Genomic DNA, 24,773 nt, shown 5'->3' on the forward strand with positions numbered 1-24,773 from the left:
TTTACATTGGGAGAGATTTGGGGCAGACTGCCATGCAGTGCAAAATGGCTACTGAATTTTCACACCACTCCTCCCAGTAGTTGGCAAAAGGCAGCTGAAATACTGACCCCCTTCCAGTACTTAAAGGGGGCCTATGGGAAATCTAGGGAGGAACTCTTTATTAGGGAGTGTAAGGCCATTACCCCTTGTTGTATCACTACACGCCCTTGTAAAAAGTCCCTCCCCACCTTCCCTGTCCCCCCTTTAAGCCCTGGGAGGCCGCTCGAAGGGCTCCCCGGAGCCTTCTCTTCTCCAGGCTGAACCCCCCCAACTCTCTCAGCCTGGCCTCCCAGGGGAGCTGCTCCAGCCCCCCCAGCATCTCCGTGGCCTCCTCTGGCCCCGCTCGAGCAGCTCCGGGTCCTTCTGCTGTTGGGGGCCCCCGAGCTGGCCCCAGCACTGCAGGGGGGTCTCCCCAGAGTGGAGCAGAGGGGGAGAATCCCCTCCCTGGCCCTGCTGCCCCCCCTGCTCTGGATGCAGCCCAGGGCATGGTTGGCTTTCTGGGCTTTCCTGCAGGCTAGAGGATTTCACCTAAAAATTCCCTTTACAGGAGTTTATAGCTTGTGAGTTCTACCTTTGAAGTGTGAGCAGCAGTAAGTTCAGCCTGCTGAAGGCTGTAGGAAGGCTGTGAATTTTCTGTAGGTTAGTTTCTTTGTATGAGGTTCTGGTATGGGTAAGCCCTGGGAATTCAAAAACCACTGCAAAGCCTGTGCTCTGATATTTTAAAAGCAAGGAAAAGTTGTATAAATATGTAGTAACAGTATCTACTTCATCACGGCAGAAGCAAATATATCTGGAATCTCAAAGAGAGGTCTCAGGATAATCCCAAAATCCTAAGGATGATTTAAAGGCTTATTTTTACATTGGGGTTCATCCTCTCATGTCTTTCACATTAATCACTTATGCTAGTGCAAAGGATCTATCAACTTCCACTTCTGTGCCCCCTCCATTAAACTGATGGCATTTCCACTTTACATCTTTCAGAATTTATATTTCCCTTGTCTGCAAAATTAAGTTACTACTATTTTACTATAGTCTGAGATTTCATTTATACTCTCTCAAGCAGTTTTCTCACAGACAGTTGAGTATCTTTGTCTTATTGCTTAACTGTACAGATGGAGAAGCTGATGCTGAAGGAATTTTGCAGCTGTGATACTTACTCATTATGTTCTTGCTTGTGAAATGCAAAATATCAGTGTCACCTGATCAGAATAGGATGAAGGACAGCCTGTGCCACAAGCGTAATTGTAACTCAACAAACAACAATAGTGTGAAAATGTATGCATTTATGTATATCTATTATGTGTTTGCGTGTACATATAGCAAATGTTTCAGAGAAAGCAAAAAGTGCCTCTATGACATTGTAGATGCCAGAACTTTGCAGGATCAACAACAACCCAAACATGGTGTTGCCTGTATTTAAAAAAAAAAAAAAAAAAAAAAAAGAAGATGTTAATTCTCAGTTTTCATGTAGACTCTTAAACCCTGAAGATGAATTTTTGAAAGGAGGGGAACACCCAGCAGCTCTTCCTCCTGCCTTTGGCAAACCCAGCCTCTTTGCTGTGGTCACTAGGAGGAATCTGGCTGCCTTTGAAAATCCTGTTTGTTTTGTGGTTGTTGAGCAATTTTAAGAATCTGTCTTTGAACAGATAAGTGGGCTGAGCTAAATGGACTGTCTGACCTCACTGTTGTATTTATTCACGATACTTATTGTACTGCAGTACTCTTCATCACTCTGAAGATTAACGGCAAAACATTGGTGTATATGATGGCGTAGTGATTTTCAAGTGGTTTTTTTGCGAAGGCTTCTTAAGTCCCAAGGCTGAAGATCTAGCAAAAGTGCATGTGCTGTGCTTTTCTTGCAGCTTTGTGATATCCACCAGCCCCACTCCCTGCCAACCCTGCTCCCCCTTATGTGCCTCTTTGTGATAATGCTGGGAGTCTTTTCCCATGTTGCTCATCTTCTTTCCTGGCATGCTCTGCCTCTGTAATTAGATCTCAGTTGTTTATTTGTGACATCCCAGTCTGATGCCATATAACTGGAGAAAGTGCTAGCTAGTGGAAAAGGAGGAGGATTAGAGAAGAGCTCACTTACCAAGGCACTAAGTGGATGGTGTTATCATGAATCCGTTAACACAATGAACTGATTAGTTTAAACAGTGTAAATTTCACAAGGCACTTAATTTCCAACTGCTGTTTTGTGTTGCCTTGATTCAGTTACACAATACTTTCTTCATGCAGACTGTGCAGTGCTTAACTTGCAATCACGGCTTTCCTATTGTTATTATAATAAATATAATGAAAAATAGAAAAATGTTGATGTTAATTCACAGCTGCTGGTTTTTTTTTGGCTAAATGATGTTGTCCTGCAGAGCTTCATTTCCTAATGAAGCACATTATCTTTATGGAGATATTTCATGGAATCCAACTTTTAAATTTTATCTCCAGTGCCTACAAATGTGGCTTTAGTGGTAAAACAGGTTTAAAAGGTTCTTCCTGTCACCCAGAAGAATGGATCATTACCTACATGTGGTCTGCAGCATTGCTTCAGAAGTCATTAAAGTAATGCAGTTGGTGGAGGTGGCAAACTGAAAGCAGAACAGGGGCCCAAGACGGTGATGGAGCAGTGATGTAGCTGTCTCTGCCACTCCTGCATGTGCTTCATGTCACATGCAGAAATTGAAGCTTGTTGTTTGACAAAGAGTGGCATTTGGCCGTGTCACTGAACTGCAGTTCTGGGGTTGTGGAGTGAACTCCCCCCTTATTGTGGGTTCCTGCGCAGCATTAGCCAAGGCTTTTAGTCTCTGTGCCTTGTTTTTCCAACTGTCTAGCAAGGGTGGTTCTTATTTCACACGTGTTTATCTCTTTAGTCTATTTATGCTATGTTTTTGTATTTGGAAATGTCTTATTAATTGTGAATGCTATGGCACTGACACAGTACTGAATCAGGTCTTAGATGACTACAAAATTTATCAAAGCAGCACGTTAGAATTAACCCAATCAGACCTCATTCTTAGTTTGTTTCTATTTTTGAAAGATTGAATTTAACTGCCATGAAAGTAATATAGTGTATTACTCTATATTTAATTTACAAAATGTTTTCCTTTAGTGGCTTCCAGTGAATAAAGGACAAAGGCACTAGTATACATATTTTACAGAGAAGTAGTCAGAGCTAGTAAGGAGTACAGAGTCTGCCAGGATTATATAGCCAGGTAGTAGTGCAACAAGGTAAAAGTCACCTCTCCTGAGTACATGCACAGTTCTTTTCCAGAGAAAATGCACTTTTTAAAAAAAAAAATTGTGAGTATATGTTGTAATAATTTATTTATTCCATTTCACCCTGAAAGTGATGTAGCAAATGTGTAAAAAATGGGTCTCGATGAGATTATTTTCTCTAGTTCAGAGAACTGGCCTGAACTACTCCCTGGGCCAAAGGGGAATCAAGGGATTAGTTAAGACTCACAGCAAGCAAGTTAATGCCAGCATTAGCACTGAATTAGACCCAGCTGCAGTTTGCTCTGGCCCTGACTAGATTCTAGTGAAACAGGGATCAAGACTGGACTTCCTGCACAGATCTGATTGATCCTAAATCTGTGTAGTGCTCCTTTGTACTTCCATTATTTCCAATATGTACTGACTCTTAACCATTTCTCTTTTAGTTTTTGGACCCTTTTCAGAGGCTGTGTTAAGACATATTTTCATCATATTTTTGCCATAAGGAAGATGCTGAGTTTATAATATTATGTACAGCTGCATTTTAACAGATTGAGGCTTTTTTGCAAGAACCATCTCAGCCTAATGCTGTGTAAGTGTAGGGTAAAACGTGGCTCCTCCTTTAATTTATTTATTTTGTTATTTATTTATTTGTTTAATGTTTTCATCTCCCTCATCCCCTGTGCCGAAGAAGATAATCAAGGCAGATCCCTCCACTAGCAGTCTTTCTCAGAGTCTGCCTGCGTGGGGCTGATTTGGTCCCGTGGGCTGCTGCTTTCCCGCCTGGCTTGGCAGGGTAGCTCCCGTAGCCTGCAGAGCAGCCTGGGGGCTGCCACACACCTTCAGTAGGGTTTGGCAGCCATGCTCAAGGCTGTCCTGCCTCCACACAGCCTCAGGGACATAGAAGTCAAATTTTTGTAAGTACGAACTTAATGCAAATACTTTCCTTTTGGACAGAGAAAAATTCATGGAAAGAACTGCACAAGACAGGGCAGTGTTTTGCTCATTGCTGTTGCGTCCCTAGTGTAGTTTCATTCTGCACGTTTGGCCCTTTATAATGATCTGGTTCCAAAAGTAAGCTATGCAGTGATCTTGTGAAACCATGTGTGCCTGCCTGCATTATCACCCAATGTTGATGGAAGGGCAGAAGCTTCAGAAATTATTGAAAATAGGCTGCTGTGTGTGGGAAAGCATGGTTATGTGTTCCCTGACAATGGGAAAAGCTGCAGTGTGAGCTGAGAGCCTCCCAACACTCATGGCAGTCAGCCGTGAGATTTCATAAGTTTTAGTATTCAGAAAACAAGTATTCCTTTAAATTTTTTTTAAGTGAAGATGAAATGTGTGTACATGAAAGACAGACAGAAAGAGGATTTCCAGGCAGGTGAAGCTCAAGAAAATAAAGATGAATAAAAAATTCATGGGGCTGTGACTCAATTTAACATACAATTCTAATAATAAATCAACATTTTAAATTGAGCAGATGGAGTACTGTACGTGGGGTTGTTTTTTTCACTATTTAAGACCTTAATATCAGTTCTTTTAATCAGTTTTATTGCTTAAAGAAAGGGGTGCACTCCATGCAAGGCATGTTTCTTGTGTTATGAGTCAGTGGCTGGGCTTTTTTTTTTTTTTTTTTGCCTGTAAAAAGATGCCTGATGCATCACTCTGAATAGGCAAAAAAGGAGATCTAACTTTTGCTTTCAGTAGTTTGAAAAGGTAGTAATAGGAAACATGTACCTTGTCAATGATGGCATTATTTCCTAATATGCTGTTCCTTCTGAGGTCACTATGGTGTAGTAAATAAAGCCTGATAGAGCAACAGCATTCTGCCTGGATGTATTATGAAATACAGGAGTACTCCAGCCAAACGCTGATACTTCTAATTATGGTGATTTTCAGAAATGGGAGCTTTTCATCTACCTCGTAGCTTTCGTTGCCTTTTAAAAAGACACAAACTAGATGGAATATTCTACTATAGTGCTGTCTTTAAGGCCATATGGGTTACAATATTTAAAAAAAAAAATTTGTATTGCTTTTTTCACTGTGTGTTGTGGCATGTGAGGCTGGGTTTTAAAAGAAGCATCTTTTAATCTGTAGTGATGATGATACTGCATATGGAGTGAGTGAATATTATTTAGTTCTCTGGAAGTGCTCAGACTGCTAAAGTGAGCTTCAGTCCAGACCTCAATATTTGCTAATGATGAATTAGTCTAACACTTGGCAGCTGATGCTGTTCAGGGAATCAAGAATTTATTTGTGGTCAGCTGTGGTTCTCAGCTGGTGACACATCTCTGGCTATAAAAGCAGAGCTAGCATGCCAGGCTGAGAATTCACCTGCATCTGGATGGAAAAGTTCTTTGTGCTCCTGTACGTGAAGCTTTGAAGCATTTGACATTTGCTGTCGTTGATGCATCTTGGTGAATGAACAGCAATGCACTGGCACCAACCCACAGACACACTTTACTGGAGTGAGTGAAAGTCTGGGAGTTCTCTTGTCAAACCATGAAATCGTAGTCCTCAGGCATATGAGCAAAGTGAGTCTGGGGCAGACTTTTAAAGTGGTTCTTTTCACAGTGTTCTTTGTTTCTTCCAGGTGTATAAATGCAGCAATGTCCTACAAATAAATTCCTTTTTAAGAGCTTTCTGGTGCTCAAAGGACTTTTGTAATTTCATGATGGGTTTTCCACATTTGCGTTTTTGGGAAATCTGCTGTCTGCTTCCTACATGTTTCATAAGTGATGACTGGGCTTATACTGCTAGTGAATATAATGGGAGAAAGGAAATCTCCTTAGCAGACTACAGTCAAGACATGGCTCTGTTATAGTCTGCTATAAGCTGCCCCAGGCAAAAGCAGTGTGATGCATCTGTCCCACTGCCAGAATATTCACTCTATATAATGTTGAATACCGAGACATTGTTTAGGTCTGTCCCGTTCAAGCCTGTTAATTTGTGAATCTCTGTTCTCAGTTACAGTAGGACTTGGGCGAGGGCACGGAGTGAGTCAGATAGAAAGGTACAAACGTACAATATAGCAAATTCCCAAACTTCTACAATTAATACTTTTAAGGAATGCATCATTGTTTCTTTGTGTTGACCACCTGCTGATTTCGCTCCTCTTGCTCTGCACGCTCAATATTTTTCTCTCATCTGTACCTTTTTCCTTGGCTGTAATGATGGGACAGAGGTGCTGCTGCATGTCTTCATCTTCTCAGAGCTTGTATTAAAGCAATCTCATTACCCCATTCCTCCCTAGAAGTATGTAGCTGTTCATGTTTCTTTCTCATCTCCCCTTCCCCCATTCTCTATGTGCTGTGTATAGATATATATGTGTACCGTAATCTGATGATCTAGGTAGAAATACTACATACACAAAATATGAAATAGAGTCAATATCGATCCATATGTGTATATGCATATGTACATATAAAAATATATATATGTTGGATGCCTAGTACCTTTTGCTGTACAAGATTCTTTGTATAGTATTTTCATGATGTGAAATAAAACATTCTTCATTGCAACTGGCCCTTCAAATTCTGTAAGGAGAGCTTTTTAACAAAAATACCCATCATCATAATGAAATTCTGTTAGGATCAGCTGTGCTTTGAACTGTTAAAAACTGTCATTTCTGTTGAATGTTTTCCTCAGGAGATATTTTTAGTATGATCAAATAATATCTATAGAGAAAAATTAGCAAGAATAGCATCTGCTATACTTGGGGGGGGTCTGAGAACATTGATCTAAGTCCCTCCACTGCATGTCACTGCCTTCTTTTCCTGACGTGCAGGTTGCAATGTGAAAAGTTCACAGTACAGGCTACTGCTGGATGAGGGGAGGAAGCAATGTTACTGTTAATGGTTTACTGTTTTCTTTTAGCAGAACCAGCCTTGGAAATTTATACCAAAATCCCTTTTAGAACAGATGACTTTGCGACTGATACAATCTTTTTCTTCCTTGTCAAGTTAGGCAATACCAGTCCATTCCCTGCGTGTACAACTCAGTTCTTGTCATCTCTGCAAATGCTTTATAATGTAGCTTTTGGATTTTAATATCCTTAAAAATAAACTATTTTTCCCCCAAAATATAATTTTATCTTTCAATGCATAGGTTCGTCATAAGATTAATAGTTGCTTTGTCTGTGCTATTAGCATCTGCCCAGTACATGAAACAGACTGAGCACACTAAATTAATCTGAATTGTTGGATATGAGGAAAAAAAAAAAAAAAAAAGCACTTGCTGCTCAGATTCAGAGCTCTCACCTGACATGATAATGGATTTAATATATGTGAAAACTGCAGAAGAGTAGTAGGGAGCTATTTTTTCTCCATGCCCTTACTGGATAGGGCAAGAAGTGCTGACCTTAAAATTGCAGCAAGAAGGATTCAGATTAGGCTTGTAGCAGAACTTTCCAAAAGCAAAGACAGTAAAGAGCTGAGATAGTTTGTGTGCAGAGACCATACATTTTTGGAATGCTTTAGCAGATTAGATAAATATCTGTCAGGGACCAAGTATTGATTCATATCTTAAATGCTACCTTTCCAATGCAACAAATTAAAGCTTTGTGTGTAGAAGAGCTCAGGTGTAGAGAAGTGATATACAAGTGAGCTGGCATAAAACCAGCCTTGGTTGTGCCTGATAGATCCAGACCAGTTGGAGGAAAGACTGGGTTTATAGGAAGGCACAGTGCAAGAACTTAATTTTCATCCCTAGTATACCTCCAGAGCTTTTTCTAAGCCTGTGCCTGCCAACATGCTTTGATGCAAGTGGTATGATGGCAGGAGAGTCTGGCTTGGACCTGTGCTTTATTGATAGTCTTTTTATATCTTTTAAGGTTACTTTGGCTGCTGTAAATATGCATTTTCCAAATTTTGAAAGTTTGGTGGCAAACATTCTTTTGAATATAATATTTTTTTCAGTGTGTGTTGCCACATAGCTGGCAAGCTTTGATATTTTGTGGCATTTGCACAGTATTCTCCTTCCCTGACAGTTCCACTAATTTCAGGTCATGCTGTTGAGTCCCGTGGATGTAACTGAAGCAGAAGGTTTTGCCCTACAGCAATAAAGGATGTAAAGTTACCATAATCCCAACCATGAGGTGTGATTTTAAAATAATGAACAAGCATGATTAGTTTAACCCTTATTTTTTTTTTAATTTATTTGTTGTTGGTTTTACTTTTTTGTTATCAACAATGAGGAAGATGCTTTCTATAAAAATCTATTTATCTTATTTATTAAGATGGAGAGGATGAACTGTGTCAGTAAATGTGAAGGACAATTTTATGTCTCCGTCTTACCCCAGTATAGCTTTTTGAACAAGCTTTACTTTGAGTATCTAGCTGCAGGTGTAAACTAGTCAGCAATTCCCACAGCCCATGATGTAGCTGTATGAAGGAAACCAAATTCCAGTCCAGGTCCACAGTCTTTGCATGTGAGTCTGCCTTCTTTTGGGATGCTCTAGAGCCATCACAGTGTGTGTGTATGAATTGAAATGAAGGTTTGCTGGAAGACTGACCATGGAAGCAGAAAAAAGTTCATACATGTACTTTTCTAGCATGCTTTTAGTACTCAGGCACTTAACTGGAAAACAATAGCAGATAAACCAAAAGTTGGGTGGAAAGAGTTGAAAGATATTCTTGTCTATTTTAACAGAAAATCGTACAGTAGGGAGAAGTACAGGAGAAAATAAATGAAAACACAATTTTGTCAACTGCTCTTTGATATTTTTCTCTAAGCCCAGCTCTGAGTGATGTGGTTACATGAGGATTTGTGGCTTCTTGAAAATCTATGTGTCTGAAGGCTGAAAATTCAGAAAGAAAATAGAAAGAATGGCAAATGTTGATTTTTATAATGTGGGATTATTTTTAGGCTTGTTCTCATTACATTTTAGGGAACCTGCCCTATTGTGTTTTGAGTCCTTGAATATACTGAGCATTTTGAAGATGTTATAAAAGTGAATGTGCTTAAAAGCAATGGATTTTGAAATAGAAAATGTTAATTTTAAGTCAGAAGATGCACTACTGGCAAAGTGTACTGTATATTCCTCGTAAGCTGCACAGTGCGGATGGGGAGTCCATTTTGGCAATGACTATGTATATCTGGGATATAAAGAAAGGCATACTTAAAACATTGTTGTGGGAAGGAGAGGCCAAAGGTTTTCCTTCATTTCTTAAAGGAGGCTGGGACCCCTCTTAGCAGGCAGATTCATGGGTTAATTAGGAGTTCAGGTTTTAGGCCATCCATTACGGGTTTCAAAACAACTTTCTCCCTTTCTCCACCTGTCACGCACACAGCTGCTGGGTTAGACACTTAGCGTGGTAAGTGCATGCATACCTCCCTGTTACAGCCTGTGAAGTTGGGCTATACATTGTGGGCAGGACAATTCCCAGATCAAGACCTTTAGCCAAGGGCAGCAGTTCCTTTGGGCGCTGAATACGGAGGGCTGACCTGACTGAAACCGCGAGCTGGGGACAGGCTTGTTCACTTGCTGAAAAGGGTCTGCAGGGTTGCGGTATTTCCCACCCCACTTTTCTGATGGATTCTCTCTCGCAGGCAGGAATGGCATCTCCTGAAAATCCCGAGCAGCTGATCATTGCCCTGGAACCCGAGGCTGCCTCTATCTACTGTCGAAAGCTCCGCCTGCACCAGATGATAGACCTGAGCAGTAGGGCGCCTGTCAATGGTTATAGCCCAAGTGACACTATTGGAACTGGATTTACACAGGGTACTTCTATTAACTCATTTCTTTAGATTCTTATGCATAAGTTTGCTTCGTCCATGAGGGCTGTTTTCTTACAATTTCTCATTGTCTTTGCTCTCTTGAAATGTTAGCATCAGTTTGCATCAATCTTGAATTGGCTATCATCAGTTTGCTTTTCTAAACTGTTTTGCTGTTTACTGTACTTAGACTAGTTTAGGCATTGATCCAAGCAGACATGTTTGCACACACTTGAATTTTAGCATGCAGGTAGCTTCGTTGCCTTGTCTTTATTGGGATATTATGGGAGTCTTTTAGTATTTTAACAATAGTATTTTTCTGCCTTAATTAAAATTAGTACTTCATGTTGGATTGTTTAAAAAATTTAATCTGTTGGAAACAACTATGTGTTTGATTAGCTGCTTTATTGAAGCAGTGTTAAATAACTGGATCTGCAATGAGACTTTTAGTCTGAAGTGTTTCACAGTTTTGGCAGATGCCTTTTGATGTCATCTTTGTGAAATATCATTAATTACTTTCAACACTCAGGGGAACACAAGGTGTTGGAATATAGCAATGAATTTATCTTCTTGTAGAAAAGCCAACTATATGTGGCACTTCTGATTTATTGACCTGGGATCTGTTGCTAACATAATTTGAAGACTTACACGAGGGACAGAGATTGCACCACAGTGTAAGTCACTTGGCAAAAGATCCTTCATCACCAAAGATTTTTGAGCTTGGTATCCTAGTTGTGAGTGGAGGAAAATAGGAGAGGGGAAAAAAAAAAAATGGAAAATGAAGCAGCAGTAGGATGTGATTGCTGCACAATGCACAGATTTCCTATCTGTGTGAATTGTAACGGTTGCACTGATATTGGTGGGCGTGTGCCAATGTATCGCAGAAGGAATTTTTCAGAAGAATTTGTATTTTATCACATTTACTAGGTCAAAATAATACAGGCAAGTGGAGGATTAAGCTAGTAAAGTTATTCCTGTACTTACTGGAGGGTATTTTTTTTTTTTTTTTAGTTAGGCAGAGTCACTGCATCATTCTCTCAAATGATGTCTCTCCTAGCCAGCACTTGTCAGATGTGTTCAGTGTTACGGGGGCCCAGGCAGAGCACAGGACACAATCCCTTTACAGGACACAGTCCCTTCAGGGGCCCCTCACCTTCTGTCCCCCTTGCTCGTGTCCTGAACCATTCCAGTTCCATGTGATTCAACATAAATTCACTTTCAGGCTACACAGGGATTTGCCTCTGGGAAAAGAATAAATAAAAAGAGTTTCTCTCATTAAGGTTTTGAAGCTGGACAGAATCTGGTAGATCATGGATTTCTGCTAACAGGCTTTTTCTTGGATGTGGGGTACCATTCTCCTTCTTGACTTTGTATAGCTAAAGCTATTGGATATGAGAAAGGTCTCATGTCAAAATTAATAAAAACAAAGTTTGGAGTGAATTAATTTGGGGTTAGAATTAAAATTTCATAAACTCATGGCAGGCACCCAAGATAAGCTGAGAACAGATTAAGGAGAAAACCCCTTTAAATATAAACAGAGAGAAGCACTCCAAGGACCATATTATTGCTGTAAAGTCAAAACAAAAAATTTACTGTTCGTAGTAGCTAGGATAAGCTTATTTCAGTCATAGCTAAAGACTGGCTCTTGTGTTCACTTCTAGCTCACAGGAACTCCCACTGACTCCTGTGGGCTCAGTGTCAGGCCCTTGCTTGGACTTAGTGCTGCTTCTGTCACTGAATGCTTCGTCGTTTAAGCTCTCGCTGTGTGCTGCTAAGTCAGTGCAGTGAGTCTAATGCAGCTTGTCTGCATCACAGGGTCTTTATGGGGAGGGTGCGGGTGCAAGTGGAGCCACTGGTCTTTTTCTGATGATAGGCACTATAGAAATGAGAAGCAAAATGCATTCTGTGATTTGCATGCTGATATTTTCAGAAAGAATGATGTTTTTGTGCATGACAGGATGCCTCTCTTCTTCTGTAGTGTTTTATAGAAGCGTCTGTGAAGGTGAGTGAAGGTTACACAGGGAATGATTTTTTTTTGATCATTCAGTTGTAGAGGTTGATTTAGAAGCATAATAGCAAAGGCTCTCACTGCTCTGCTTTCTCTCCATAGACTGTTCTGCATCCTTTAAATGTCTAAGTAGCAATTAAGTCCTGTAAGTTAACGGATCGTTATAATAGTATTGCTAGATTATGCTTGATTTTTAATTGGTGTCTATTTAAAATATTCTGAGGGTCAGACTTGGTGATCACTGTGGCCTTTGGAAGCTATAAACCTGAGAAGCAGTGCTTGTAGCTGCTTGTTTTGAGACAGACTGACGTCCTGAAAGGCTGGGGAGGCATCTTTCCCCGAGCACCCAGAATCACCAGTGGCTTTTGGCACTGTGGGGATGGTGTCCCCGGCCCCGGGCGGTGCTGGTCGGGCTGCCAGCGAGCTGGGGCTGCCGCCTGGCGGCAAAGGCTGCAGCAAGCACGGCTGGCTGTGAGCCTGCCCGAGCCCGGGCAGCTCTCTGGAAACCAGAATATTAAAAAAAAAAAAAAAAAATTAAATCAGTCCTTCTTATAGCTTTCATATTAGGTTATTGGTTTTAATCCAGTTAGTATCAAGGAAGATCAGCATAGCTGAGAAATATTTTTTCTTTCTAGGAGCAATGTTATAATATTTCCGATTCTAATGCAATAATTTTTGTTCATTTGTTTTGTTAAGAAGTGATACATGCAGATTTGTCAGCCTGCTTACACTTGTTTCCTGCACCTTATGATAATCAACTTCTTCATGCTTTCTTATACTCAGTAATTTTTTTCTCTGTCAATGACTAGCTAAGGAACATGTCCGTCGTAATCGACAGAGTCGTACCTTTTTGGTGGAAAATGTCATAGGAGAGATCTGGTCTGAACTGGAGGAAGGTAGTATCCTTTCTTGAATAAACTTTGCTCTCATTGGTTTTATATTGCAGGCAAACATTTTGTTTCCCACAAATGTGCTGTTCACTGCACTGTTCTCACAGTGGTTATAAATAGGAAAAGAAAAAAATACAAGTTCATATGCTGCTCTTAGTTTTTAAGGCTGAACTGCAATTCTGCATGCTCTAGCAAAATATGATTTATTAAGGAAATGTTATAAAGGAATCCAGATTTTAAAATGCAACCATCGTATTTTCCTCAGAATAGGCATTGTAAATATGCCATAGTATTAATTTAGTAGCCTGTTAGGACTATCAGCACAAACAATTCCACTAATCTAATTTTCATCTGTGCTAAAATAACAGCTTTTGACAACTGAATTTCATATTTGTTATCAATCATTGTATTATAGTTACTAATAAAGGTCAATTCTTCATGACATTCTGTAAGTCATTATCTGTCATGGTGGTGATGCCCTTGAGAAGCTTTCACTGAGGTATGCTGTTGTGATAACGCTAATGTAAATACCATGCCTTTGGCAAACTAGGTGACCGTTACATCGTTGTTGACAGCGGAGGAGGCACAGTGGATATGACTGTCCATCAGATCAGGCTCCCTGAAGGACATCTTAAGGAGCTATACAAGGCAACAGGTAATGTCACTTCCACTGCTTGCTTTGTTTATGTAGTATTTTGACCTGTCAGTGAAGGAAATGTATTCCTTTATTATTCACTACATTTAGATAACAGTTCTGTCTGAAATAAGACAGCATTCAAAATTGGTATAACCTAGCTGCTGGTCAGCCGACATGGGTAAATCACTTAATGCTTCTGGTGCTTTTGAATGGTAGACCTGATATTGGGAGAGTAAGAAACTGCCACCTTCTGTGTTATTCACTCCTATTCAGGCCATGACCTCCTGACGTGGTCCTGGTCTGACTTGTGCTAGTAGACTTGTAATCTTCCTGTCCTTTGAGAAGTCACCTGTGTATTGCTGCTCTGTCCAGGTATTCAGAGAGGTACCGTGGAGATATGAATAGCTAAGTACCACAATAAGATCTTTGTAAAGTGACTGTTGGCAGAACAGAAGTTTCCCTACGTTTAAGAGGAATCTTGCATATTCCAGTAATTTCACAGGCAGCGTAACAAGGAGAGTCTACCATACCCTGGGGAGAATACACAGTGATTGGTCCCCAGCAAAGATATAAAGAGCAATCCTTGAATGGTATTCCCTTCCTGAACTCCAGATCCCCTTTGACTTTGTCCTGTGGCTAAGCTGTTAATCACATGAGAAGCCTATTATTTGTTGCTGTGTCTCTATACCGAGTAAATCTTCACCTGTATGGTTCACTACTGAGTCTTCTCAGTCTTGGTGGCTGCAAGACTACCTCAGGAAGCAACCTAGTAAGAGCAAATGGGACAGTGTACATCAAGTCTGTCTACTCCTAAATATGAATCCAACCTGCACCTTCTCATGTGTGGTTATGGAGGCAGTTTCATTTGCTTCTACTAAAAATGTTTCTGTTTTATAGTGCTAGTGTTACAGTGACTATGATGGTATAGGAGTGAAAGTGAGGAAAATGTAGGATTATGTTCTGTATTAGACTGATCGTTACATTTAGGAAAGATACCTCTTTTTGTAGACCTTCTCCCATGACAGTCCTACTAGTGTCAATCTGATGTGTATTTGGTCAACTTGAAATCTAATAAGCAGTTCAAAATATGAAAGCTGTGTTTTGTTTGTAATACAGGTGGGCCATACGGTTCTCTAGGTGTGGACTATGAATTTGAAAAGCTCCTGTGTAAAATATTTGGAGAAGATTTTATTGAGCAATTTAAAATCAAACGTCCGGCTGCCTGGGTAGATCTGATGATAGCATTTGAGTCCCGTAAACGGGCAGCAGCTCCAGACAGGACTAATCCACTAAACATCACTCTGCCTTTCTCCTTCATTGACTATTACAAGAAGTTTCGAGGTCACAGTGTAGAACATGCCTTGAGGAAAAGCAAGTGAGTAGATGATTGAACCCAAATGGATGCAGAATTAACTACTGGTAGCAAAGACAAATAATTAAAATATCCTAATTACGTGTAGACTGAAAGATAGTCATGTGAAAATGTAATATAAGGATGAGAAAATGGGATTGCCTGAAGTGCAGTTTCTAGGATTAAAAGTTCTGATCAATCTCTTGCAAAAACTTTTCTATAAAAGACTTGCACTCTTGTCTTATTGCTTTCTATGACTTTTGTTAGGTCACCACTGCATAACTTTCCTGAATTTGACCATGAGTCCCTTATGTGTTAAGTAGGAACGTCAAATTGAATACAGAATTTGATGTCTAGAAGTTAGTTACTTAGAACCTTAATTTTGAGTGGCCTGGACCCTGGAACAAAACCCAAGATCTTGCCTGAGATGCGTAAATATATTCATGGCTTGAGGAAGGTTATTAATAGTACCAGGTCACTGGTGAAAACACACAACTGCATAGAGCTCTGCAAGAGGAAAGCATTATTCTTTTGAAATGACAGCAGGCTTTCTTTCCTTCTAGTATTTTACCAGTTAAATAATTTGCTCGGTAGGTGGGGAGACATAATTCCCTCAAGAGATGTTATTTCAAGGCACCCTAAGTGAAAAGATCATGGTCTGCTTAGAAAAGGAAATGAGGAGAAAGTAGAAGTAAGCATTTTGCATCTTTTGAAATTATATACTACAGGAGACCTGATGATTAATGGCATAAAAGAGAATGAACAAGAGAGCCTGTGAATCTGGGACAGAATGCTTGGGACCCGAGAGCAGAAGACATGATATTTAGTAGTTATACCTTGGCTTCTTTCTGTATTTTTTAATCCAGTGAACGTTGAATGTAGCATGCAGGCTGAAACTCCTGCATCTCTTCCTAAATTTGTTGGTAAATGTACTTTTAGCCTAAATGACCTGGAATCCAGGTCAGAATCATTTCCTAAATGAGACTGGGGTTCGGAAATCATTAAAAATTTCTGAAAATATTCCCTCTCACAAGACCATCTCCTCCTTATTAATAGTCTTAATGGTGAATTTTGGAGAGAATGCTAAATGTTCCCTTAAAATAAAATGAAATTATTTGAATAGCATGGTTGAAAGAGTAAAAAGGTGACATATAATGTGCATGAATGAAAATGAGATTACTGAGCTATACTGATGTGTATCAGCGACGGAATAACGTAATGCCTGTATTCACTTAACAAATGTTATGCCTCATTAAAAATGCTGCGCTCCTTCTGCCTCCTGAGGCTTCCCATACTTGCTTGTTTTCCTTGCGTGTTTCCCGTGGCTTTGGCCTGCCACTGCTATAATCTAAATGTCGCCCTTCTGGGGATGAATCAGTGCTGTTTCAGATGAGCGAGCACTGGATTGACTGCCAGCTATTTCAGGAAGCAGCTGAGCGTTGGTAATGCTACAGAAGGCAGTCAGGCAAAGAAAACAACAATTAGACAAGCAAAAATAACAATTCTGCCTTGAAATTTTACATTGTTGTAGTTGGTATGGGGCTAGGTTGAGGTGAGGCACTTTATTCCAAGCAAAATTTATGCAGATTCTGTAAACTCATTAATTTATTTAGTGTGTCTTGTGAGTGTATGGCTGTTTCTCACAGCTCTGCTGTAATGCTTTAATGTCCTTTCTAACTGTTCTTTTCCAGTGTGGACTTTGTGAAGTGGTCCTCCCAGGGGATGCTGAGGATGAGCCCAGATGCAATGAATGCTCTTTTCAAACCTACAATTGACCAGATTGTTCAGCACCTTAGTACGTATCTGTGTGTAATGCCACTTTCCACTGAGCTGAAGCTGAAGATTTCCTTACCTGTTTCAAACCAGTAACTGGAATTAAAGTCAAACAACCTCCCTAGTACGCACCAAATGTGGGCAAGGAATTTAGTTCTGAAACTTGTTCTCTACAATGTAGTTAGGAAAATAATAAAAGTAAGGGACATCACCTTAACACATATTCTTACCTAGTTCTAGTACTAGTTATTGAGTGTGATTCAGCCCTGTTACTGCCTAAGCTTCAATTATTCTGTGCTTCCAGGGCTGCAAGCATTCAGGAGGCTGAAATGCACTGACTAACCCAGACCATGGTTTTTTTTTTTTTCCTGTTTCAGGCAACAACTAAATAGTGCCAGAGATGTAACTAGTTTCTGATTATTCCTGCTGTTAAGACCTCTAGTTCATTTCTCCTCAGTGCAAGGTCACATTTGTTCATGACTGTCCCAATCATATCTCTAAAAAACAAATAATAAATGATGCATCATGGTAAAAGTACTTCCAGGCATGACTTAAGCAGCACTGAATTTATTTACCCAGTAATGGAAAGTGACATAGGCTTATTGGGAAATGTATTATTTAAAGCCTTGCTGGTGGAAGACTGAATTTGTTTTGTGTATAATATATGTACTGAGCAAAGTATTGCCATTCTACACATTACAAAGCACTGACTGAATTGTATTTGGAATGGAACATCCAGCTTTGCTCACTGTATGTGAGGAATTACTAGGTAAATTTCAGAGGTCACAACTTAGTAAAACAACTAGTACTGAACAGCTTATATGTGAGCAGGGGGGAGGGACTTAGAATTACAACAGTTGTGACAGATAACTCAGTCATGCTGCCTCAGCTATTTGAACTAAGGGTGAGTCTACGACTGAACTGTGTGATTTTCTTGAAAGTAGGGGATGTGGGCTTAAGCTAAGAATGAACATCTGTAAAAATGTAAGGAGGTATTATTTTGCAGGTGGTGCGTATTGTGGTTAAGATGTTAGGGTCAGAAATAATAAATGAATCTAAAATGGAGTGACTTATCTGGAATGCAGCAAAGGGTATGTGAATTGGTTAGGCTTGGGAATATCTCACTGATACTTGAAGGGGCAAGATGATGTCTGTTTCCCTACTACCCATAATGTGACTGGTGGGATTTATTTGCAAGAAATCCATGTCTCCCTTTACTGGTAGAAACTAAATAAAAAAATCTGGTTTACATGCCACTTCAGAAATACTGTACTCTTTGAGGTAAGTTTCCATTCACCGTGAAACAGAGTATAGAAGAGACTGCAGAAGTGGAACTAGTGCATGCTGAGAGTGGCAGTGTGGACATTGATGTGGCAGTTTTAGACCTTGTGCACGTGCATGGGACATTCAGTGTACTCAGACATTAGGAGTTTCATCTGCATTGCCTTGTCACAGTGTATTTTTCCCTATTGAATGGGCTCTGTTTCTGTTTAGGTGATGTGTTTGATAAGCCAGAAGTGACCAATGTCAAGTTTCTGTTCCTGGTGGGTGGCTTCGCTGAATCCCCCTTACTCCAACAAGCTGTCCAAAGCGCTTTTGGTTCAAGATGTCGAGTCATCATTCCTCAGGATGTGGGGCTCACTATCCTCAAAGGAGCTGTTCTCTTTGGTCTAGACCCTGCTGTCATCAAAGTGCGACGTTCACCTCTCACCTATGGTGTGGGTGTGCTCAATCGGTTTGTGGAAGGGAAGCATCCACCAGAGAAGCTTCTAATCAAAGATGGCACACGTTGGTGCACTGATGTCTTTGACAAATTTATCTCAGCCGACCAATCTGTAGCCCTTGGAGAAACTGTGACACGCAGTTACACACCTGCCAAACCTTCTCAGTTAGTAATAGTGATCAATATCTATAGCTCAGAACAAGATAATGTTAGCTTCATCACTGAATCTGGAGTGAAAAAGTGTGGCACCCTTCGCTTGGATCTCACAGGAACTGATGCTTCAGTGCCAAACCGACGGGAGATCAAAACACTTATGCAGTTTGGGGACACTGAAATCAAAGCCATGGCCATTGATGTTGCCACCTCTAAAAGTGTCAAAGTTGGTATTGATTTCTTAAACTACTAACAGCCCATTTTCCCCACCACAGCCTGTTTGTGAGACTGATCTTCCACTATTCCATTTTTTGACTTTTATGTATCACATAATCAGCTTGAATTTCAGCAGGCTATATGAGAACGTCTAGTAAGGTGGGGTGTGTCATGTTTGTGCCCTTTGATGACAAAAGGCTGGATTTTGAAAGACCCTTTAAAAGTTTTGGGAGCAACAGTTCCAGAGGTAGTAGAAGTTCCCAAGTTACTCAAGCATGCTTAAAGATTTATCTTTATTAAGTAAATACTAATTATTGTTGGGTCCTGAAGATTAGTTAAAGAGATATAAAATCATAATCTCTTTGCCTTGTTCTTCCTTTTCCTCTCAAGAAAAACTCACTAACTCACGTGGTTGTTGTAGGGGACATGTCTGTTTGGGGTATATGTTTAAACAGTACCAACCTCTGGCAATGGGAACAAATTAGTAGTCTATAGTGTTCTTTTGATTTTGCCCTGTGTTTTCAAAATTTCAAGTGCTGAAAATGAATGACTTAAAGAAATGGAAACCTCGTTTCTTAAATTCTGAGATTCTACTGAAAAGAAAATCCTTAGAAATCTTTAAAATTAGATTTAGGATATATATATATATTAGGAGCCTAATATCAGTTGCTCCAGTTTGAAAACAAGGCCTTTATTGTCAAAACTCTCAGCATAAGCTGTTGGATTAAATAGTTAGCATTACTCTCACTATACTTTGGAAAATTATTGAGAACAAAGCTATTTCACTTTTGGGTCTTCTAAACTTATTAGTGTTCATTTGAACTCATAGAATCACAGAATTGTTGAGGTTGGAGGGACATTCATTGACTATCTGGTCCAACCTCTCAGCTCTGAGCAGTGTCAACTAGAGCGGGATGCTTTGTCCAGTTTTGAATATCTCCAGAGATGGAGATGCCTAAACTTTGGGCAGCCTGTTCCAGTATTTGACAACCCTCTCTACAAAAAAAAAAATGTTTTCTTATGTTTAAAAGGAGTTTCTTGAGTTTCAATTTGTCTCCATTGCTTCTTGTTCCTTCACTGGATACCTCTGACAAGTCTCTCCCCATCTTCTTTAATGTCTTCTATCAGGTATTTATACACATTCCTAGCATTCCCTGAGCCTTCTCAAGTCTAAACAGTCTCAGCTTCCTCTCACATGACAGATACTCCAATCCCTTAATCATCTTCATGGCCCTTTGCTGGTTTCAGTCCAGTATGTCCATGTGTCTCATGTACTGAGAAGCACAGGACTGGACCTGGCACTCCAGATGTGGTCTCACCAGAGCTGAATAAAGGGAAATAATCACTTTCCTTAGCTTGCTGGCAATGCTCTTCCTAATGCAGCCCAGGAGGCTCTTGGCATTCTTTGTTGCAAGGGCACATTGCTGGCTCATGCTCAACCTTGTGTCTGCCAAGACCCCGAGGTCTTTTTCTGCCAAGCTGCTTCCCAACCAGTTGGCCCGCAATATATACAGGTGCACGGGGTTATTCTGCCCCAGGTTTGGGACTTTGCACTTCCCTTCATTGAACTTTTTGAGATTCCTGTCTGCACATTTCTCCAGCTTGTCAAGATCCCTCTCACCCACCTGGTATTCAACTGCTTCTCCAAGTGATTATATTTCTTTTCTTGTTAATCCCTGTGTTAAGATTTGGAAGTACAGTTAGATGATGGCTGTCCAAGAATATTTAAACAACTTAAAAGAGAGAAAATGTCTAGATAAAAAGCAACATAATTTATTTTGAGTAGCAAACATTTTAATTGAGTAAAATATATTTCTGGGTTGAGTTGAATGGCCACTAAAGTGGAAGGCGGAAGCCAAGAGAATGAAACTAGAAATAGCATTAAATAAAGCATTCCTTACATGGCTATGAGCAGACAACTCTTAACGCAGGTGAAATACAATGATGGTCATGATAGCATCTTGTTTTCAAAATAATAACTTTCTGGAAGTGTTTCATTAAGCATAATCACCTGGGAAATTTCTCCTGTAACTGGAACAGTTCTTATTTTGCAAAATGCAAAATTTTGGTGGATAACTTCTGAAACCTACAATCTGTATCTGCCATGAACTGACAATGTCAGATTCAAATCCAAATCCCACTCCAGACTGGCAGACTGATGCTAATCTGTACAATCATGCTTTACTGCTGACACTTTCAGAGCATTTATACAGAGCTGCCTGATTACCTGCTGGAATTCATTACATTTTTGAAACTTTTCAGTGTTAATTGTTAAACTAAACCTTCCTTTCTGGTAAGTTCAGCATGAGTTAAATCCATTACTGACACTTCTGGGAAATGAAAGCTTTATCAATTATTTCACTGATTTACGTTCCAATCATGCACTTAAGATTTCTGTCTTTAGCCCAGAGTTTTGCCGCAGTAAAGAGCTGCAAAACTGATCTACTGCATTTTGCCATTGAATTTTCCATGTCTCCTGCAGAATTCCCTAGTTGAATGTGAAATCTGTTCTGCATTCAGCTTTAAAAGAAAAAAAAAAAAAATAGAAAAAAAAAAAAGACTACAGAGAATGCTAGTCACAGTAGCCGGCTGGGTACTTTCTATAATTACAAACTGCTTGCTAGCATTCAGTTTCATGCTGCCTGCTAAATGCTTTTAAAGCTAAATACTGGGATTTTTTTTTTTTTTTTGTGTGTGTTGCTTTCCATGGTTTACAAACAAGAGAAACTTTAAGATGAGTTATGAACAATATAATTTTATGTATATACAATATTTAAATATTGTACAGACTCTTTCTTTCTACAGTGCTATTTTCTTGTATAAAAATGCTCTTCGCCTATGTTGATTTCATTCAGCTGTTAATTTTAAATAACATAGTTTCTCAATCAGCTTCTGTAATTATAGGCTTTTAAAGATGGTAAGATATGAAATATAAAAGGCTGATCTTATAATAATAGGAAAGAAATGTTGGTGTGTCAGAGAATACAACATTCTTCCTGAAATGCAAGTCGTACCAGTTAGGCATATTACACAGATGCACTAGTATGTTGCTGGGATTTTCATTTCTTTGTTTCAGATGGTAACCATTCCATCTCCAGCAGTTCATCATAATAATGGATGAATCCTCCTGTAAAAACAAGTTAAAAATTAGATTGTATGATCTGGATATACAGCTTCTTCACTAGGTTTGAGATTTTTCTTAAGGATCTTCTCTAGTTTTAAAAAAACCCAGCCAAACAAACACAAAACTACCTTCCAAAGCCAACTGATTTATTGAAGCTGCGGGTAAGAGCCAGTCTCTGTCTACCACCACCACCTACCAAAAGACAAAATTCGTAATTAAAATTGGGCTTTGGTGTCTTTGCACCCTATGTTAAACTGAATCAGTCCAATCCTGCACAGATTTGTTCCCGGTGGCCTTAAGTTAACACAGAATTTAGTGTAATAAATGGCTGCAGCCTCCCCCTCTCCTCTCTGAAGAGGAGGTGAACTGCAAGATCAGGTGGCCCATGATTTTTTTGCTGTTTTGCACCTGTCTGCAGGGAATGCTAAGGGTAGTTTCTGCAGCTCTCCTGAAGCACAGCTCCCTGCACAGAAGCACTTCTCTGCCCTTTCTTATTCGCCTTTTGTACGATCCCATCTGGATCCAAGCAGGGATTTGTTGCTGAAATTACAATACTTTACAATGTGGTTTGCGTATTTTTGCACTTCCTCATTTAGTCTGATGAGAGCACTATCAAGCTTATCATTGCAGCGCACTGAACTACTGAACAAGCTCCAAGCTGTCCTTGTTGCCCTCTTTAAATCTAAGAATGGTAAATTATCTTGTCTCTCTAAGGAATCAAGGAATTAGGATTGTAAGTAGAATACTATGCTGTGGTCTGTAGTCTATAACCCAGTTAAACAACTTTACATGGTAAGTGGCACATGGGTGCCTGTTTTGATAAAGGATGTTAGGCTGTAAAATTAATATGAAATTTATTAGGAAATGAGTAATATTTAGACTAGTAGTTCTGATACTTTTGCAGGAGATTCCCTGCAGAGCATTTTTGGGGTAGGGTTTTCAGATGATACTGTCCAACTTAATGTTGAAAAGATAAGGCTTGCTGTCTCTAGGGAAAGCAGAAGATCTTGGCAGAAGTTTTGCTCTAAGCAGCAACTTGCAAGTTTGGGTCCAAGTTACTTAACTCTAGGCTGAAAGTTAGCATTGAATTGTGATGGAATGACTAATTGTGCTAGGATATGATAAATGTGCAGTGATGGTTAGGACAGTTTACATTGGTATGAATATACCAATATTTATATACAGGAGTTTTAATGCATTATTATGAGAAGGCTAATTATATATTGCAGAGATTTAATCGCCAAGATAAGCTGCATATTTATGATATGAAGTGGCTTAAGCAGATGAATAGTATAAAAGTTGTTGGGCATAACGTCACAGTACTCACCTGCTTGAAATAGTCTTAAGCTATATTATAAAACCAACCATTTTGGTCTTGTTTACCTCTGTGCAAGATAAATTCAGATTTCACTGATGTTTGGAGCTGTTTACAACTTGTCTGGATTGTATCATGAGTGTTCTTGTGTCTTCAATCATGTCAAATAAAATACTGTAAAACTAATATTTCTTTTTGTTGTTACTATTTTTATGAAAATGGCTATAAAAAGAAACATAATTTGTTATGAAAGTGAGAAAGGCCAAGTGGTTATTCTTGCATTTGGATGCTCCTTCATATGTATTACTGAAGTGACACGAGCTGTATGTATTGCTAATGAGATTTCTTCAACCTTTTAGAGGTGTGGACACCTATAGTCTTTGCCAAGGGCTTGCAGGCCCCTGTGCAGCACGCACAGCTCTTTGACAGGAGGCTGCTGCGTTGTCAGTTCACTTGTGTACTTTCTAGGGAGACTCCATATGTGCCCAAGGTAGAAATCCACTGCTGGTGGTTACTCAACTTCCACCAAAGCTGATGTAGCTCAGAATAGGGTGTCAGCTGGAGTTAAGACAGGAAGACTTTGGACAATACCAAAAGCAGGTGAAGTATTTTCTGTCATGATGCTCTGAGAGAGACAGGAAATCAAATATAAAAATTGATATATCAAAGAGAACTGTAGTCTCTTAGGCCTTGTCAAAGACTAGTTTATTCTTAAAATTGTATTATCAGGCCAATAAGCTGGCCCAAACCCAGCCATATTTGCATGAGAGTGTACAACTTATGTGTTACTAGATCTAGGGATGTTTAGTTTAGTAAGGCCCAGCTGCACTGAAAAAAACTTGTGTAACAGTTTGTGCAATATTATATTTTTCTGCTAACCTTTGCAGGCCATGTCCCTCTAAAATTTGACTGTGTTGGCACTAGCTGTAGAGATGATTCAGTGGTGTTTGTGACCTTACTCTACAATACTGCCCAGGTGCAACGACACAGAGAATGAATTGAGATGCATAGCAGCCACTACACCCCAATTTCCACCTATTTGCTGCAATGAAGGTGTTTTACAAGTGCTTTATGACTATAATTATAAACACCATCCTAATAGGCTAGGTACTGTATTTAACTTGTAATGAACTTGATTTCAGCTAAACATTCAATTAATGTTACTAGTACAATGGGAAATATAATTACAGTCTTCAGGGACACATTAAGAACCAAATTTTGCTTTCAGCGTCCTAGTGCATTGCTCTGGTTTCCAGGGGAGTTTCATGCATGTGCATTCAGAATTTGGTCCTTTCACTGGACTTTTGTAAATCTTAAGGCTTTCTCATATAAGTATGTTTAAATATAAAGTTACAGCCCCACCTTGATAGGAAGGAGTTTGTTTAAATTGTTGGTTCTACCAAGATCACACAAATCTTTATTGAAATTTGCAGATGGTGTTTTCATGTTAACAGCCATGGAATAAAACAATTTATAAAACAACCTCCATGACAGCAGTGTTCAACTTCCCCAAGGACTTTCTCTCAGTTTCCTAAGCAGCTACATGAAACACCACCCAGACATCTGTCTTAAGGACAATGGATTTAGAGTCCTGTTACTCAGCGCAAGAGATGCCTGATT

General features: G+C 39.6%; 1 protein-coding gene across 1 annotated transcript in view; it reads left to right on the forward strand.

Annotated features, from left to right (window-relative positions):
- Window positions 1-23,339, forward strand: part of HSPA12A (heat shock protein family A (Hsp70) member 12A) — a 63,175-nt gene extending 39,836 nt beyond the window's left edge. Inside the window, exons 7-12 of the mRNA XM_042790681.1 lie at window positions 9,799-9,970; window positions 12,781-12,867; window positions 13,412-13,516; window positions 14,615-14,873; window positions 16,541-16,644; window positions 18,117-23,339. Coding sequence (XP_042646615.1) covers window positions 9,799-9,970; window positions 12,781-12,867; window positions 13,412-13,516; window positions 14,615-14,873; window positions 16,541-16,644; window positions 18,117-18,751 — 1,362 coding nt within the window. The 3' untranslated portion in view covers window positions 18,752-23,339. The remainder of the gene's footprint in view (window positions 1-9,798; window positions 9,971-12,780; window positions 12,868-13,411; window positions 13,517-14,614; window positions 14,874-16,540; window positions 16,645-18,116) is intronic.
- Window positions 23,340-24,773: the final 1,434 nt, after the last annotated feature.

This window comes from Tyto alba, unplaced genomic scaffold, assembly GCF_018691265.1.
Source record: "Tyto alba isolate M040663 unplaced genomic scaffold, T.alba_DEE_v4.0 Super-Scaffold_1, whole genome shotgun sequence".
Lineage (NCBI taxonomy): Eukaryota > Metazoa > Chordata > Aves > Strigiformes > Tytonidae > Tyto > Tyto alba.